Source organism: Rhinopithecus bieti, unplaced genomic scaffold (assembly GCF_001698545.2).
Source record: "Rhinopithecus bieti isolate Rb0 unplaced genomic scaffold, ASM169854v2 scaffold_46101, whole genome shotgun sequence".
Classification (NCBI taxonomy): Eukaryota; Metazoa; Chordata; class Mammalia; order Primates; family Cercopithecidae; genus Rhinopithecus; species Rhinopithecus bieti.
Genome location: NW_016819049.1, coordinates 2,845,754 through 2,864,026, shown reverse-complemented (window position 1 = coordinate 2,864,026; position 18,273 = coordinate 2,845,754). Strand labels below are relative to the sequence as shown.

The following is an 18,273-nucleotide window of genomic DNA, read 5'->3' as shown; positions in this document are numbered from 1 at the left end:
CGGAAAGAGTGGAAAAAAAGAAAAAGAAAAGAATCAACGTTCATCCCTAAGTCTTGGGCCTTAGAAAGGGAGTAAATGACGTTATCATTAACAGAAATAGGAACAAAAAGAGGAAGAGGGTGTGTGTGTGTGTGTGTGTGTGTGTGTGTGTGTGCGTGCATGTGTTGAGCGTAGAGTTCTATTCTAAACATGTTAAGTTTGAAATGTTTATTTTATATCCGAGTAGAGATGCGAATAGGCAGGTGGAGATATATATATATATATATACCGTATAGAAGTCTAGACCTCTAAGCAGAAGTTGAGCCTGGACAGAGACATTTAGAAGTAATCAGCTTACAGTTGATATTTAAAACCAAGGGACTGGATAAAATCATATATTAGAGAAGAGAGCTGAGGTCTGAGCCTGAGGGCATTGTGTAATTTAGAGGCCAGTAAGAGAAGGGGCCAGCAAAGGACACTGAGAGGAAAACTGGTCACTCCCTGTTGAATGGTAGAGTAGGGTTAGGACTGAGAATTGCCCATTTGCTCACTATTTTATACCTAGTACCTAGCTCAGTGGACTGGCACGTAATTAGAGCACAATAATATTTGTTGAATGAATGAATCTTCACTTCTGTTTATTTCTTAGATATTTGTTGGGGTCCCATAGGTACCAGGCACTGTTTTAGGTCCTGTGGATTCACAGCATAGCGTCCCCTGTAATCATAGATTCTAGTGGGGGCCACAGACAGACAGACATATGCAACAAAAAATTATGTATTGTTAGTTTGTAATAACTGTCTTCTCCCCCTTCCAGCCTATTCTAAGGAGAATGGGACTGAATATCTAGAGGGCGCTTTGTTGGTGAGCAATGATGAGCTGGGATATATAAATTTGGGGATATAGCTACACTGTAGGCAAAGATTTGGGGAAGAGGGAGAAGTTGAGGGAGAAGAGTGGTGGGCTTTTAGCTGAACTGAAGAGGTGGCCCCAGCCAAAGGTACCAAATTCAATTAAAATAAAATATGATGTCAGCTCAACTCACATGGCTGAATTCTGGAGGGTAATTGATGGTTTACATTTACAGCCTTAGGGTTAGACCTAATTAATCTGGTAAGAAAATGGAGAAAGGGGGGGGGGGTTGGGCAGCAAGAAATCAGGCTCAAATTGAATCTTATTAAACTATAAAGTTAGCTGCAAGATATGTTGAACTGTTACCCTTAGAATTATTATCCTTAAGTTCCTGCTTTACAAAAAAAACTCTTAAGTCTTGAAACAGCAGCCCCCATTGGCTAAGAACAAATTTTAGGTACTTTTGTGAGCCCAAATCCATGCCAGAGAAGGGAATAAAAACTCTTGAAGAAAGGTAGAAAGTAAGTGTGAAGCACTTTATTGTTTTACATAATTTTTTAAACTTACCTTGTGGTCTTTCTCCTCTGGAAGTTTGCTAACGTAGTTCCCATGCCTCTATCTGGACTTCACACTTCTGTGCCCCTTGGAAATACCACTCCCCCGCCCCCCAACCAGAAAAGGGAAATTTAAAAAAGAAAATAAAATTTTCTATCCTCCTTTGAAGACAAATTAAAAGATATAATCTCCTTCCAAAACTAATAGTTCAGCAAGCTGTGTTCCTATATTTTTCATTCATTGTACAGCTCTGATGCCATCGTGTAACAGTTATTAGAGTTATTAGACTCCATCAGGTTATTTGCCTTGAACTCCAAATTGTTGGGAACTAAGTGATGTTTACTGCTCGGCTGGGAGGGAGGTCTGGCATTTAGAGGGCCCTCTGTGAGTGAGTGTAACCCGAGCTAATGCCTGCAGCGAGGAAGGCACAGACACAGAAGACTGCAAGCCTTTATCTGGAAAAGTTTATGGAAACAGTGACAGCACGCTTAACCATGATATATTTATTATATAACTATATCATATATGTAAAATATATATTTATTTAATAAAGAGTTGAAAATAAAACCATGGCTCCACACCCGTTTCTTTTCTTTTTTTGTTTTGTTTTGTTTTGAGATGGAGTCTCATTCTTTCTCTCAGGCTGGAGTGCAGTGGCGCGATCTCGGCTCACTGCAACCTCCGCCTCCCGGGTTCAAGTGATTCTCCTGCCTCACCCTCCCAAGTAGCTGGGATTACAGGCGCGCGCCACCACGCCCAGCTAATTTTTGTATTTTTAGTAGAGACGGGGTTCGATGTTGGCCAGGCTGGTATCGAACTCCTAAGCTCAAGCGATTCGCCCGCCTCGGCCTCCCAAAGTGCTGAGATTACAGGTGTTAGCCACCGCGCCCTGCCCACAAGCCCACTTCTTACTACTATCTTTCCATTCACTAGCGGTTTCTCTGATCCCATTTCCTCTTCGAACCTGAGCTCAAACCAGCCTGGATCTGACTGGCCAATCCGAGCGCATTCTTCCCCAGTCGCGAGTACGGCTGCAGCCAATGAGAGACCGGGGCGCCTCGGTGGGGTGAGACAGGGCGCTAGCTGGTGGAACCCTGGGGGGCATGCTGACGGGGCAGTGTGGGCTGGGCAGTGGAACTAGAGTCAGCCAATTGCTGACGCACTACGCGCAGAGGGAAAGACAGATCACCAATAGCGACACGCATATGGTCCCGCGGGCGGGGTTTAGGCCCAAAGTGATGTCGGAGCAGCGCCTATTAGTGTCATCCTCACTGTCACGGCCGGCGCCCCCTCCTGGATTCATTCATTCGCTTTTTTCATTCACGAAGGTAGTGAGGCCTAGTGGAAAGCCATGGAGAGCGCTCTGCCCGCCGCCGGTTTCCTGTACTGGGTGGGCGCGGGCACCGTGGCCTACTTAGCCCTGCGCATTTCGTACTCGCTCTTCACGGCCTTCCGGGTCTGGGGAGTGGGGAATGAGGCGGGGGTCGGCCCGGGGCTCGGAGAATGGGCAGGTGAGTCGGATGCAGCGCCGCGTCTTCGCTCCTGTGGCGGCCGGGACCAGGCCTGGTCCGTGATGACCAGTTCCGGGCTCTGCTCCTGGCCTTCCCCTCCCTAGCTCTCTTCTTTCTCAGGCTCCTGCGTCCCTCGGGCCCCTCCTGGCTCCCTTGGCTGTCTTCTGCTTGCTTAGACTACTTGCAGAGTTTTAAAGTACGAAATACACTGCTCGCTCAATCCTGGGAATCTAAAGCGCAGCTTGGGGTGTAGGAGAAAACTGCCTTAAGCCCCTGCGGCTTGTGTCCTTTAAGCCATTCTGGGTTCATGGAGCCAGTCAGTCGCCCTGCTGCCTCCTCAGTTACACGCTATCCTCCTTGGTTCGCCCCTTGTAAGTGTTTTTAAAATAAAGTTTTTTGCTTGGTTTGAATATTGACCCTGTGCTAAGGATGCAGAACATTCTGTTAACATGTTTGGGCTGAGGACGGAAGACGGGGTGTAGGGACACAGAATTTCAGAAGGCTTTTTGCACGGCGGAATCGTACCTCCCCAGTTACGATTAAGATAGTAATCGTATCAGGATTTGGCCTGTTTCATACAATTTACAAAGCCCCTTTAAAAGGAATTCTCGCTAAACTGTTCTGGAGTCCTAACGAGTAGCAGGGACTAACGTCTCTGTAATACCACACCTCTCCCTGTTAAAATCAGATTTTTTTTTTTTTTTTTGGCACAAGGACGTTTGTGGGAAAGAGTATACCCATAAAGACTGAACTAAACACTTGGAACTTGTAGTCGGAGGATTTTTAAAATGGAGGACGAAGGTCAGACTGAGGAAATAGGGAAAATTATCTGCAGGGAAGTTTTGTCCTCCCCCCCCGCCTTTTTTTTCTTTTTCATCCTGTTTTGTTTCCTTCTTTGCTTTATTTTCGTCTTTTTTGGCCTTTTTTCCCTTTAAACCAAGTGATTACTTGTGATATGCTTGTGGTCGTTCCCTGAGATGATTATTTATTTTGATGTTTTATGATCGAATGTGCACTTCCTAAGCATTTTATTGAATTTTGGGGCAGTTAGGCATTGCCTGCAGACTGGGCTCAGGTAAGATCCACTAATAATGTTACTCCATGTTCTTTGTTTATTCAGAAACATTTAAACAACTTAGTAGGAAAGACATATGTTAACCTTTTGGGTTTATGTTAACATTAAGAGAAAACATCTTAGCAGTGGATATGTATGTGAAATCTTTGCACGATGTGGAGCAACATTATAATAGTGTTTCACAATCACCTGTTTCTCTGAGAAAGAAAGTGAAGTGTTCAGCTGGGTGCGATGGCTCACACCTGTAATCCCAGCATTTTGGGAAGCCGAGGCGAGTGGATCACGAGGTCAGGAGTTTGAGACCAGCCTGGTCAACATGGTGAACACCTGTCTCTACTAAAAACACAAAAATTAGCCGGGCGTGGTGGTGCGCGCCTGTTGTCCCAGCTACTCAGGAGGCTGAGGCAGGAGACTCCCTTGAACCTGGGAGGTGGAGGTTGCAGCGAGCTGAGATTGCACCACTGCATTCCAGCCTGAGAGATAGAGCAAGTCTCCATCTCAAAAAAAACGAAAGTGAAGTTTTCAACTTGGTGATAATTAAGATTATGATTTCCCAATTGACTTGCCCACATTCTTCATTGTCCGTTTTGGGAAATCTGTTTGAGGACTTTTGCTATAGTTACACAAGACAGTTATGCCTTAGGGAATTTTGTCAAGATAAAATTTGTAATTGGTAAGCAAAGACTAATGTTAATAACTTATTGTTTTCTTTTCTTTTCTTTTCTTTTCTTTTTTTTTTTTTTTTTTTTGAGACAGGGTCTCACTTTGTCACCCAGGCTGGAGGGCAGTGGTGTGGTGGTGTGATCATAGCCAACTGCAGCCTCGAACTCTTGGGTTCAAGTGATCCTCCCACGTCAGCCTCCTGAGTAGCTGGGACTATAGGTGTATATCACCACACAAGCTAATTTTTTTTGGTTTTTAGTAAAGACAAGGCCTTACTATGTTTCAGAGGCTGGTCTTGAACACTTGAGATCAAGTGATCCTCCTGCTTCAGCTTCCCAATGTGCTGGGATTATAGGTGTAAGCCACCATGCCTGGATTTTTTTTTCTCTGTTTAAGATTGATCATATTGGTTGATTATTCAAATAAGTCCAAGTCATCTACATATGAGTCTATAGTAAAAGGCAAGTGATGTAACATCAGAAGTAACATTTGTGTTGAAAAGATTTGGCCCCAGAGGAAGGATAATTGATAAATTAAGGGAAGTATTTGTATAAGATTTAGATACGAAATTTGAACTGGAACACTGGAACAGCAGAGGATCATAGTATCATAATTGAAGGGAAATGCTGACAGGTTCAATTTGCCCTGGGTTGTTGGAATTTTTTTTTTTTAAGTGATCTTAAAAGAAAACACTTCCTTTATCTTCAAATTCTGGGACTCTTCAAAAACAAAATTAAGAGCAGCTCATCTTAAACAGGTTCTTCATATGACTTGGAGGGGTGAACTGAAATAATTTGAAAAACAAACTAGCAGAGATGACACTTGAATAATTAGAGTTGTGATTAAAAATATTGTTCTACCAAAGTTATGATTTTAGAATTGTTGTATATAAATAGTACTAGTAAGTTTTTTTCCCTACAAAATTACTATCTTAATCTCAAGTCTCTGTTCTTATGCAGCCTTTGACTCTTTCTAGTACTAATATTTAATATTTTCCTCTTTATAACCACTTATATATTTTAAGTATTTTATATTAGCATATGTTGAATTGATAGCATATTTTTATTCTTGTTATTCTTAGTCTCTTCATGTGAGTATCTTCATGTGAGTATGTTTAATCTGTCTGCCTCAGATTTTAGGATCTGAGGGGCAGAAAGCATGGATTCTCACTTTGTCTTTTCTCACAAATTGGCTCTTCTAAACTTAAGAACAAAAACTTTGAAAAAACTTGAAATACATGTATGCTTTACAATCAGTAAAAATATTCTAGGTAACGGGTTCCTTAGTGTTGTTAGACTTTGAAGACTGTCCATTATTTGGCCCAGACTCTAATTTATCTCCATCTCCTGGTCAAGAGCTGGGCCATCTCTTTTTCCTAGTTCTCGCCAGTAGCATTCTCACTCAGGTGAATCCCCTGTGTTCCCTACACCCCTAGCAGGTGGGTTTAGCCAATTTAGTAGGTAAGACTTCTTTGTCTGTCATTGTTACCTGAATACTTCCTGTATTTCTTAGGAGAACAAAAGGAGATCCTGTGAATGTGGAGTTTCAGTTGTTTGAAGGTCAGTGTAGCAAGTAATCAAAAGGAGATTGATAACAAAGGTGGTCAGTTTGTATTAAATAAAGGAAAGAACAGTCACTGCTATAGAGCAATAAAAAATGTAATCTGTAAAACGTGGTTTGAGCATAAATACATTTTGCATGTATTTGAGTAGTTTCCATTACTGGAGTTCATCTCAAATGATTGCTATTGAAGTAAAGTGGAGATGACAGATGCAAAGGCAAGGTAAGTAGACTTCCAATGTCAAGATATTTTATAACTTTAAGCATAAGACAGCACTCTGAGCACTTATTTTTAGTTTTTAATGAAGAGGATATTGTTCCACGCAGTGACGAGTAAAGGATCCACTAATCAGTTAGTGAGTTAGATTTTTTAAAACAACTTTAGTGAGATATAATTAATATACCATACAGTTTGCCCATTTAAAGTGTACAATTCAAGGTTTTTATGCTCACAGGGTTGTGCAACCATCATCAAATCCAATTTCAGAACATTTTCATCTTCCCTAAAAGAAACGCTGTACTCATTAGACGCCTCACTCCCTGACCCCCACCCGCTCCAGCCCTAGTCAACCACCAATCTACTTTCTGCCTATGTAGATTTGCCTGTTCTGGATATTTCATATAAATGGAATCATACAATAGGCATTTTTTTTTTTTTTTTGGTGAGTGGCTTCTTTGATTTTTGCATAATGTTTTCAAGTTTCATCTATGAAATCTGTACTTCATTTTGTTTGTATTGCTGAATAATATTCTGTTTTGTGGAGTAAGGTTAGATTTCACAAAAAGTCTTCAACCCTTTGTTTTGCCCTCTGGATATTTACATTAGCAAATCCCTAAGATGTTGTAGCTTCTGGTTGCTGATGGAACTCATTTGGCTTTGTAGTAGTCCAAGGTTCTCCTAATTCAGTAGATAGTGAGGACTTAAAAATGGCAGGAATGGTGTGGTTCTCCTCTGGAAAAACCATTCATGAAAACATGCTTTGCTTAGCCATGCTCGAGAATCAAAGAATTCTCAAAATCACAGGTGTAATCACAGTTTCTGTTTTCCCATTGGTTAACTGCACAGGGTTAACCTCAAATGACTGAAGAATACTTGTGTAACTAGAGCTTATTAATAGTAGGTGTCTTTCTTTAACAAGAGTTTGTGATATCACATAATTTGAAGAATTATATATGAAATGTTAGTTACTTAAATTGACAACCCAGAAGAATTATTAATAACTATCATTTATTGAATGGGTGCTTGAAATGTGCCAGGAACTTGAGATTATTTTTAACCTCTTTGAGCTGTGCTCCATTGTCCCCAGTGGACAGAGGAAGAATCAGGGGGTTAAGTAAATTGCTTTCATTGTCTATAGTTTCATAGCTATTAAATTGCCAGGTCAGGATTTGAAACTAAGTCATCCGTTCTGCAACATTCATACACCGTACGTTGGTGATGGGCCTACAGACTGGATGCGTACTCGGGAGTAGATTTCCTTATGCCTACAAACTTTATTAAAAGCTTTTTGGTTGGCCGGGCGCGGTGGCTCATGCCTGTAATCCCAGTACTTTGGGACGCCGAGGCGGGTGGATCACGAGGTCAGGAGATGGAGACCATCCTGCCTAACACGGTGAAACCCCGTCTCTACTGAAAATACAAAAAAAAAAAAAAAAATAGCCGGACATGGTGGTGGGCGCCTGTAGTCCCAGCTACTCGGGAGGCTGAGGCAGGAGAATGGCGTTGAATCCGGGAGGTGGACTTTTCAGTGAACAGAGATCGCGCCACTGCATTCCAGCCTGGGTGACAGAGTGAGACTCCGTCTCAAAAAACAAATAAACAAAAAAACCAAAAACCAAAACAAAACAAAAAAATATTTTTGAAGACATACTTTCAATTTTAAAATTTAAATTTTGTTTTATTTTAAGAACAATCTCAGACAAAAAGCAGGCACAATTTCAAATTTGCACATTCTTGATTTTTCGGGAAGGATTGCAAAATAGTTGGCACATTTTAGGATCAAGTAGCTTGGGATTTTCTTCAGATTTACAACCATGAATCTTGTTGTGGTATGAGAAAATACTGGAAAGTTACTAAGGTACTTAATAAAGCAAAGGGTTTGACAGTCATCAGAATGGCAGGATTTGACTTTGAATGCTATTTTCTGTTTATCGCTCTGGCATTCTTGAATGGATTTAGTGACTCCCTGGAGGCCCAGCTTGGTAAAGGTCATATGCTTGCTGTTGACATTCTAGTACTAGAGTATAGATACCTGTTCTTACTGGTGAGCGGATGTTGATTGCAGTAGTCATTACATGGGTTATATTTTTCGCAGAGGCAGGGCAGGTGACGCAAGGCAGAGAAACAAACTTAGTCATAAATGTTTTTGAATATTTGTTCATTCTGCCCTTTGGCTCCCAAAAGGGAGTACGTGTGCCTAAATGGAACAAGTTCTGCAGGTTAGAGTTAGCAGGGCAACTTTCAAGTACTAGTGCTGGAGTCTACTACATAAGAGGAAACAGATGCAACTGAAGGATTGGACCTAAAAGCAAACCTTTATCTGATTTGGAGGAAAAACCAAAGAGGGAGGTTTCTTGGGATTACAGATCCTGAGTCTACACTCCCTGAATATCTTCTTCCCTCACTCCCTTCCTCACCAGCCCCCATTGCTCCACCCTGTTTTGTTTGTTTGTTTGTTTTGGGCTTTTTTTTCTGTTCTTTCTTTCTGTGCAACACTAACTTTCCTGTTTAGAGGTCAAACCTGAACTTGGAGACCCAAACCTGGACTTGAATTCTAGCTTCCCTATAGATTTCATAGGCTTATTGTGAAGTGTAAATGAGAATACTTATTCTCTGTAAAACAGATAGTACATAAGTGCTTTATAACTTGTTATTAATAGTATTATTAGCGTTAGTAACATTGTGCTCTGATACCTGAGCTAATTGCCAGGATAAGGTTTAGTAAGAAAGAGTTGATACCTGGGTGACGACATTGTCAGATAACTGAGATTACCATTGCTACTTGCAACTGAGAGTGTTGAGCTTTCAAACTAATTTTTTGTTGTTGTTGTTGGTTTTGGTTGGTTGAATTGAAGATAATTTATATCTTTCAGTTTCAAAAAAATTTGTCAGAAGACTTAGATAACAAGATTTATAAGTTTAGAATGCATGGGTAAATGGATTTGAATAGATCAGTTTCAGTGCATTAAAAGCTATTTGTAGATAAGGATAAGTTAAATGTATATTTTAAAAATAGTGCATCCTTTATTTCATTTCCCTTCTTGTCACTCTTAGCAAAACAGCATGTAGAAATTCACATGCATGTCATCTGGGATGGATTGAGATTAAGGTTAGGGAGGCAGGGTGAACAAAGCCCTCACTGGGCTTGGAGGAGAGTATGACGTAACGCTATTCATTTTCCCATTTCTCTACCACAAATACTGTTGAGTGCCAACTATAGACCATATAATAGTCCAGTGGGATGGCAAACAGTAATCAAATGAATAAATTGTGCTACGGTAAGTGGTGAGAACAGGATGCACTTGGTCCTGTGAGAATCTGAGGGAAAGTTCTAGAGCTGCCCTGGGGAAGCGATGCCTCAGCTGAGATCTGATGGGTGAGTGTAAGTGAGCCAGCTGGAGTGACAGGAAGGGCAGAGGGAAGAATGTTCTTGGCAGAAGGAAGAGCAGTTGCTGAATTTCTAGGGCAGGAAAGGGCTGGGCCCTCATGAAATGAGGGTTGAGTGACTGGAGCCAGGAATGGTCAGACATGAGTGCCATGGAACTGGAAAGGCAGGAAGCGCAACGAGCAGGGCCTTCAGCCTTTATCCTGGAGCAGTGGAAAGCAGTTGAGGTGATTTTAAGCAGAAGGGTAACACTGTTGAGTTTGCAGCTGTAAGCAGAATTTCTTGTTTCTGTGACTTCCCTAAAGTTATTGGGGGCCCTCTTTGAGAAAACATTGTTACACAGATATACATCAGTGTAGGTATTTAGATAACCTCAGTTAAAACTGTCTCTTTAAAAATGTCAATTGGCTGGGTGCGGTGGCTCATGCCTGTAATTCCAACACTTTGGGAGGCCGAGGTGGGCAGATCACTTGAGGTCAGGAGTTTCAGACCAGCCTGGCCAACATGGCGAAACCACATCTCTACTAAAAATACAAAAATTAGCCAAGTGTGGAGGTGTACGTCTGTAGTCCCTGCTACACAAGAGGCTGAGGCACCAGAATAGCTTGAATCCAGGAGGTGGAGGTTGCAGTGAGCTGAGATTGCACCACTGCACTCCAGCGTGGGCAACAGAGCAACACTCTGTCTCAAAAAAAAAAAAAAAAAAAGTGAATATACAATAAAATGAGAATTTATGCTTTTTGTAAGGGATGCCACTTTTGTGCACTTCTTAGTTATCGTCTCTCAGAGACCATTTCTCTCTGGGGGAAAGGTCTGATCACTGTGGTATGGGAAGTTCTTCTCTTACAGGGACTACTGAGTGATGGGGTTGTTGAAACCCTGAAACTAGGTTATTGCTTTGTCATGGTAGCTCCATAATACCATGGTGTGGTAGTTGAGAAGCTTGCCACAAATCTGTATCAGAAGGAATGCTTTGTTTTATTTGTTGATGTTTGTCTAGTGAAACAATGCATTCGCCCTATCTCTACCTGGCAATTCCAGGAAAACTATCCAGTTTCTGGAAAGTTATCTTTGCCACCATTTCGTGAAGTTATTTCCATTTAAATAACCTAGTCATTGTGGAAGAGAGGAAGGGCTAGACAGTTTAAGAACTTGAACAATTGGTGCCTCTCAAGAGTATTACATTGGGAAACAGTATAGCTAACAAACAGATTGGCTTTGGAGTCAGCGGGTGAGCTGTGCCGTTACTAAGCTGGTTGATCTTAGGCAAAAATAGTTAACCTCTGAGCATAACTTCTTTCATTTTTTTAGGGGGATGATACTTTTCAGGATTATTATGATAATTAAATGAGATGTAAATGAGGTTCTAGTATAGTCCTTACTGTATTTTTATGGATATTAAGTAACATATATTTAAGAGCATCATTTGTTTGTACAGATTACTCTTATTGGATGAAAAGGGATGGTTGAAACTAAGAAATAATTGTAGTTCACTCAGCAGGCATACAGTTGAAAATCTAAAATTATGAACAGATCAATTAGGAGATGACTAGTGTTACTGCAGAAGAATTCCTTGCTTGGTGAAAAGATTTACTAAGCAGTTCCTTTACATAGAGATCCCCTTAGTGAGTGAATCTAACATAGGAAGGACTTTAAAAAATTTGGTTATGTACAACTTTTCAATTACATTTGTAAAAACCTTAGAGTTATCTTTAAGTCTTCACCACATACAGCCTTTTAGGAAATCTCATTGACTCTGAACTTCAAAATATCCAGAATCCAGTGAGTTCTAAGCCACCACAGACTCTTGTCCCTCTAATGACAAGTTTCCTATCTCTCTGCTTCCACCTTGGCTCTCCTGCAGTTGATTCTCACACAGCAGCCAGAGTGATCCTTGACAAGCTTTGGTCAGATTATGTGATACTCTGCCTAGACCTCTCTAGTGGCTTCTCATCCACTCAGATTAAAACTCATTATTTGTCTCGTGGCTTTGAACAAAGCTTTATTTTATTTTATCCTATTTTATATTTATGTTTATTTTTATTTTTTGAAACTGAGTCCTGCTGTGTCGCCCAGGCTGGAGGGCTGTGGTGTGATCTCGGCTCACTGCAGCCTCCACCTCTCAGGTTCAAGCAATTCTCCTGCCTCAGCCCCTCCAAGTAGCTGGGACTACAGGCGAGTGCCACCACACCCTAATCCTTTTTTTGTATTTTTTATTAGAGACGGAGTTTCACCATGCTGACCAGGCTGGTTTTGAACTCCTGACCTCAGGTGATCAACCTGCCTCAGCCTCCCAAAGTGCTGGGATTACAGGTGTGAGTCACTGCGCCTGGTCTGAACAAGGTTTTAAACCACCTGCTTCCTTCTTCCATTGACCTCTGACCTCATCTCCACTACTCTTACTCCGTTCCACCCACATACACCTCTTGCTGTTCCTTGAACAGCCTTGGCATTGTTGCCTTGGGGCCTTTGCTTTTTGCTCTTAATGGAATGCTCTTCCCCCAGATATCCATGTGACTGACTCTTCTTACTCTCCTTCAAGTCTGCAGAAATATCACTTTTTCAATGGAACCGCCCCTCCTACCTAGAAACTCACAGTCCTTTCTCCCCCACCCCGACTCCTATCTATTACCCTGCCCCAATTTTCCTTTTTGTCATAGCGCTTGTCACCATCTCCCTTACTGTATACTTTGCTCATTTATGATGTTTCTGTTAGAATGTGAGCAATGTGAAGGCAAGGATCTTTGTCTTTTTTGAATCTCAAGCACCTAGAACAATGTCTGTACATAGTAAGTGCCAATGTACATTTGTTGAATGAAAATATCTGTTAAGTAAGGTATCCCAATATATATATATATATTTTTTTTTCTGAGACAGTGTCTCGCTATATTGCCTAGGCTGGCCTCAAACTCTTGGGCTCAAGCAATCCTCCTGCCTCAGCCTCCTGAGTTGCTGGGACTATAGGCATGTGTCCCAGCTGTGTCTGGCTTCCAGTCTTTTTAAGATTAAGGGATAATGATTTCTGTGAATTATCTTCTCTTTTTACATTCTCTTATCAGCTACAAATCTAACAAATATTAGCAGTTTCCTAACCTCTAAAAATGAAATTATTTAATCTAAAAATATAGAGTAACCTCAGGAAGAAGTTCTCCTAATACAGACTCTGGAACTAGATTACCGACTTTTGAATCCCAGCTCAGCTAGTTACAGTGTTATCACCTTAACTTCTGTGCGCCTCAGTTTCCTCATATGTAAAATTGGGATAATTATAGATTGGAAATACTGATTAAATGGGGCTAACTGATTTAATGGGTGTGGAATACTTAGACTACTGAGAACATTACCTGACATTTCAGTAGTAAATACTATAGAAATGGGCTGGGTGCGGTGGCTCAAGCCTGTAATCCCAGCACTTTTGGGAGGCCGAGCGGCGGCGATCACGAGGTCAGCAGATCAGAGACCGGTTTCCTGGCCCTACATGGTGAAAACCCCGTCTACTACTCAAAACGTACAAAAAGCTAGCCGGGCGGAGGTGTGCGGGCCGCCCGTCGTTCCAGCCTACTCGCGAGGCTGAGGCAGGAGTAACTGGCGCGTGTTAAGCCCGGAGAGGCGGAGCTTGCCAGATCGAGCTGAGGAATCCGCCCATCTGCACTCCAGCCTGGGCCCACAGAGCGAGGGACCAGACTCCCCTCCATCTCAAAAAAAAAGTGAAGTGGAAAAAAAAAAAAAAAGTAATATACTATTATGCGTATATTATATATATATACACACATAGAAATGATAGGAGATATTATCTGATGGGATGATTCTGATTTTATCCACATGCATCTTTTCCCAATTTTCCCTCCAATTTCTAAAGACACTGCATATTTCCTTCTAGATGAGTATCAAAATCGTCAATTTTAGTATGTCTAAAATTCAGCTTTTCTACTGTCCCCAGCCTGTTCTGGACTTCCTTATTTTTGCTAATTATGTCATCGTCTTGCTAGTCACGTAGCTCCAAATCAGAGACGGCAAATTCTGATGCCTCAGGCAGGTAAAGTAAAATGAGTGACGTGGACCAGGTGTAATGCATGTCAAGACTGTCCAGGTAACCAGGCATGGTCTCTAGTAGCACCCTTGAGCAGCACTAGCACAGTCCTCTCAGATTTTCACCAGCAGCCCAAATCTAGATTTCCACATAGAAAGTTTCTTAATTGTTTAGAGTTGATGCAAATTTCCCAGGTTTACTCTATGGACCAAATAAATTATGTCAGTGGCCAGATGCATCAAGTGGCCAGTTTGCTCCCTCATCGCTCAGATTCTTTAGGTCTTCGAATCATGCTTTCCTTTGCACATCTAGATAGGAAATTGCCAAATCTTGCTGAATCTACCACTACAATCTCTCTTGCATCCATACCTTCCTCTATGTTCTCCTAATATGTTGCCTCCCTACCAAATCTTACACTCACTCTGGCGCAAGTTTAATCTACCAGTGAAACCTCCAATCAAGTTACCCCTTCCTTATACCTTACGCAAACATGTCAGAAGTTTCATAAAGTCTATGCAAATATCAGGCTCCTTGGGCCTTTTGATCTTGGCCTTGTGTCTGTTTCTGATGTCATCTCCTTTGCACACTTCCTTGGATGCATCCTAGATGACGTCCTGTGTCCCAGATGTGCCTGTGCTTTCCTGCTTCTTGCAGCCTCCAAGGCCTTGCTTGTGCAGAGGCATTTAGTAGGTTTTGGTGGTTGTTGCGTGTTGGCTTCACTCTGCCTGAAGTGCTCTTTCTCATATTCCACATTCTTCCTGTTTGTGAAATTCTACTCATGTTCCAGAGTGTCAGTTATGACTTTTTGCATTGAGAGCTTTCTAGATGGTAGTGATTGTGCACTTTTGACACTCTAATAGTATTTCTTGTATTCATTCTGGTGGGCTTTTTCACAGTTTACCTTATTAGTCATGTGTATGTATATATGTGCATGTATCACTTCATTTGCTCAAAAGTGTATTTGCACTATAATATTTCATGAGTGAATTCTTTTTTCCTTGAGATTCTGGTGTATTTCAGCTGGGGGTCGGGTGTTTTGCTTTAGTTTTCTATTTTTTGTTCTACTTTGCAAAATAATTTGTAAACTATTTTTTCTCTTTCTTCTGAAACCTCAAGTGCTATACATCTAAAAATGCTAGATTGAAAATAAACCAAGGCTGGTTAGACAAAGCTGGTTACAGAGTTATGATAGCAGGGCTGTCATACTAGTTTTAAAAGTGTATAATGCACTGAGATTAAAAAGATGTCCTTGAATAGTATTGGTAACAAGCTAACCTTTCTTCCTCTATGGTATCAGGAAATTACAGGGAGTTACAGGGAACTGAACACTCTGCCACATTTCATAAACATTAAATATAAACTTGTTTGTATATTTATTATTCATTCCCAAATCTTTACAAAATTGTCGTGAGTAAATTTTCCTTTAGTAAGAAAGATTTATACAATTACAGTTTTAGTAAAACCTTGCTAATTGGTAAGGCTAATTGGTAAGACTAATTTGTGAAAATTAAATTCTAGGGTATGTTGACCAAAATGTAGTTTTAATTTTGAAAGTGTGATAAAATAAGTTCATACCTTCTGGAACTACCATTCTTTTTGAATTGTTGAAGACTCTGAACCAAATTCCCTGGAAAATCTCTTTGACAGTAAATACATTGAATAGTATGTGTATAGAAACAGAAACTGCTATAAAGTTAATCATAGAGCATTGAGTATATAGTTTATTTGCTTCATGGAAAGAAATGAATACTACAGTTGGTTGACAATTTTTGCACAAGTTCAGTCAGCCATTTTGTGAAAAAACTTGAGAAAATGAAACAAATCAGGAGGCAAAAGAGAATCATGATAGAATAGCAGAACTGGAAGATATGTTAGCAACCTCTTCACTTCAATTATTAGGGAAATACGTGCTGGAAAAGGTAATGACTTGCCCAAGATTATGCATCCAGTTAGAGAATGGCCAGACCAGACAGTTCAGTGGCAAAGGGCAGAAGTGGTGGATGCATCTGTGGTAGATTGATTAAAAGCAATGATAGCAGCGATGAGCAGCACGCTCTGACAGCAAAGTGGAAGAGATTTGTCTGGGTTGAATTAGAGGAAAGTGGCGAGGAGGAAAAGCAGAGGTGATTAGTGGTAGTAATGAGGATGCTGGCGGAACTGGACTTCATCACACATTCCCGAAACTGGTATGAGGCAAGAAACAGTCCTCTCAATACAAAAGCCTAAACTCTTTTTTTTTTTTTTAATTATTATTATTTTTTTGAGATGGAGTCTCGCTCTTTTGCCAGGCTGGAGTGCAGTGGCGTAGTCTTGGCTCACTGCAACCTCCGCTTCCTGGGTTCAAGAAATTCTCCTGCCTCAGCCTCCCAAGTAGCTGGGATTACAGGCATGCACCACCATGCCCAGCTAATTTTCTTATTTTTAGTAGAGATGGGGTTTCACCATGTTGGCCAGGCTGGTCTTGAACTCCTGACCTCATGATCTGCCTGCCTCGGCCTCCCAAAGTGCTGAGATTACAGGCATAAGCCACTGCGTCCGACTGAGCCTAAACTCTTAAAGAAATGACATGTACCTTTGTAGCCCTTGAGGACACCATTATGCCATGCTCTTGGTACACCCTACATAGATGTTAAGACTGGGAGGCACTTGTTCATTGTATATAGTGGTGCAAGCTAAGTTAGTTGATCCAATATCTCCTACCCAGAGTCTTAGCTGTGCTTATACCCCAAACTACTGATTATGTTGATGATACTTAATTGCCAAGAAAATACTGCATTTAGTATATGTTCCTCAAGGTGGCCAAAAAAGAGTATAGTATTTTTTAGAAATTTATATACCAGTGTGAAAAAATCCTTTAATATTCCTAGTCTGGAGAAAACTTCTTCTTCAGATTGATTTTACTCTAATGACTGGCATTAACTGCTCATAACCAAGCTAACTTCCAGGAGGAATATTGCCAGCTTTGCTTTACTGATAGCTGAGACTGCAGTCCTGTAGAAGCAGTACTCATACAGTAGACATGCTCCCCTGATCTTACACATCCAATCTTATAATTTTGCTGTGGAACAGGAAGCTACTGCTTATCTGTGTGTTCCAGTGCCTATCACTGCCTGTCATGTGTAAGGAGGCGATGATCTCCTTATAGATAATGTGAACAAAAAAAAAGCCACCTTGGCCTAGACAACAACATTCATACATTCTGAATTAGAGCAGGCTGATTTAATAAAATAATTACTGTGATGGTGACATTTTAATTTACAAAGCCCTTTTCAAGTATCTTGAATTATTTCCATAACAAGCCTATGAGGCAGGTTAGGGTTGGTTTTGTTGTTTCCATGTAATATACCAAGACCAGATGGAGATGCCGTGACTGGTATAAGGGTTACACAGATAGTGAAGTAGCAGAAGAAGTTGAATCTAGGTTTTCTGACTAGACTCCATGTTCTTTCTAATTTACTGCCAAGGCTGCTGAATAAGGGTGAGTTTAAGGCCATTTGGAATACTTGCACATGAGCTTATAAGTGGATACTTTCTCAAATGTTGCTTGAAAGTGCAAGGTTGGCCAGGTGTGGTGGCTCATGCTTGTAATCCCAGTACTTTGGGAAGCTGAGGTGGGAGGATTGCTTGAGCCCAGGATTTCGAGATCAGCCAGGGTACAAAAAAAGAAAAGAAAAGAAAAAAAAAAAATTAGCCGGGCATGGTGATATGTGTCTGTAGTCCCAGTTACTCAGATGGCTGAGGTGGGAGGATTGTTTGAGCACAGGAGGTTGAGGGTGCAGTAAGCCATGACTGCACCACTGCACTCCAGCCTGGGTAACAGAGCATGATCCTGTCTCAAAAAAGAAAAATAAAAGTTAAAGGTCTGTTTATATCATGGCAGTATTCAAACTCATCTAGATCATATGAATCAGTCCAGTGTGCTTGTTAACATTGTATTCTAGGGCTTTACTACAGACCTACAGAAAAAAAATCTGTAAGAAAAAAGCATGGGACCATGTATTTTTAACAAATAAGATGATTCTTAAGGTCATGCATTTTGCGGGCCATGCGCAGTGGCTGACACCTGTAACCTTAGCACTTTGGGTGGCGAGGTGGGCAGATCATTTGAGGTCAAGAAGTTCTAGACCGCCCTGGCCTGATCTAGTAGAGATGGTGAAACCCCATCTCTACTGAAAACACAAAAATTAGCCCGGAGTGGTGGCATGTGTCTGTAATCCCAGCCACTTGTGAGGCCGAAGCAGGAGAATCACTTGAGCCTGGGAGACAGAGTGAGACTCTGTCTCAAAAGATCAAGCATTTTGGGAAACACTGGACTAGCCCTAGAAAAATCAGTGGATTATCCATGCAGGCTTTTTAACCAACTATCTTCTAGATACCAGGGCTTGGTTTATAATAGTGAGCCACTGCGCCCAGCCCAGATGGCTTTTAAAATTATCTTGGCCG

At 41.2% G+C, this 18,273-nt stretch overlaps 1 protein-coding gene across 1 annotated transcript in view; it reads left to right on the top strand.

Moving 5' to 3' along the window:
* The first annotated feature begins 2,469 nt into the window (after nt 1–2,469).
* The window catches only part of HSD17B12 (hydroxysteroid 17-beta dehydrogenase 12), a 176,692-nt gene continuing 160,888 nt past the window's right edge, over nt 2,470–18,273 (top strand). Inside the window, exon 1 of the mRNA XM_017858123.1 lies at nt 2,470–2,897. Within this exon, the coding sequence (XP_017713612.1) occupies nt 2,738–2,897 (160 nt within the window). The 5' untranslated portion in view covers nt 2,470–2,737. The remainder of the gene's footprint in view (nt 2,898–18,273) is intronic.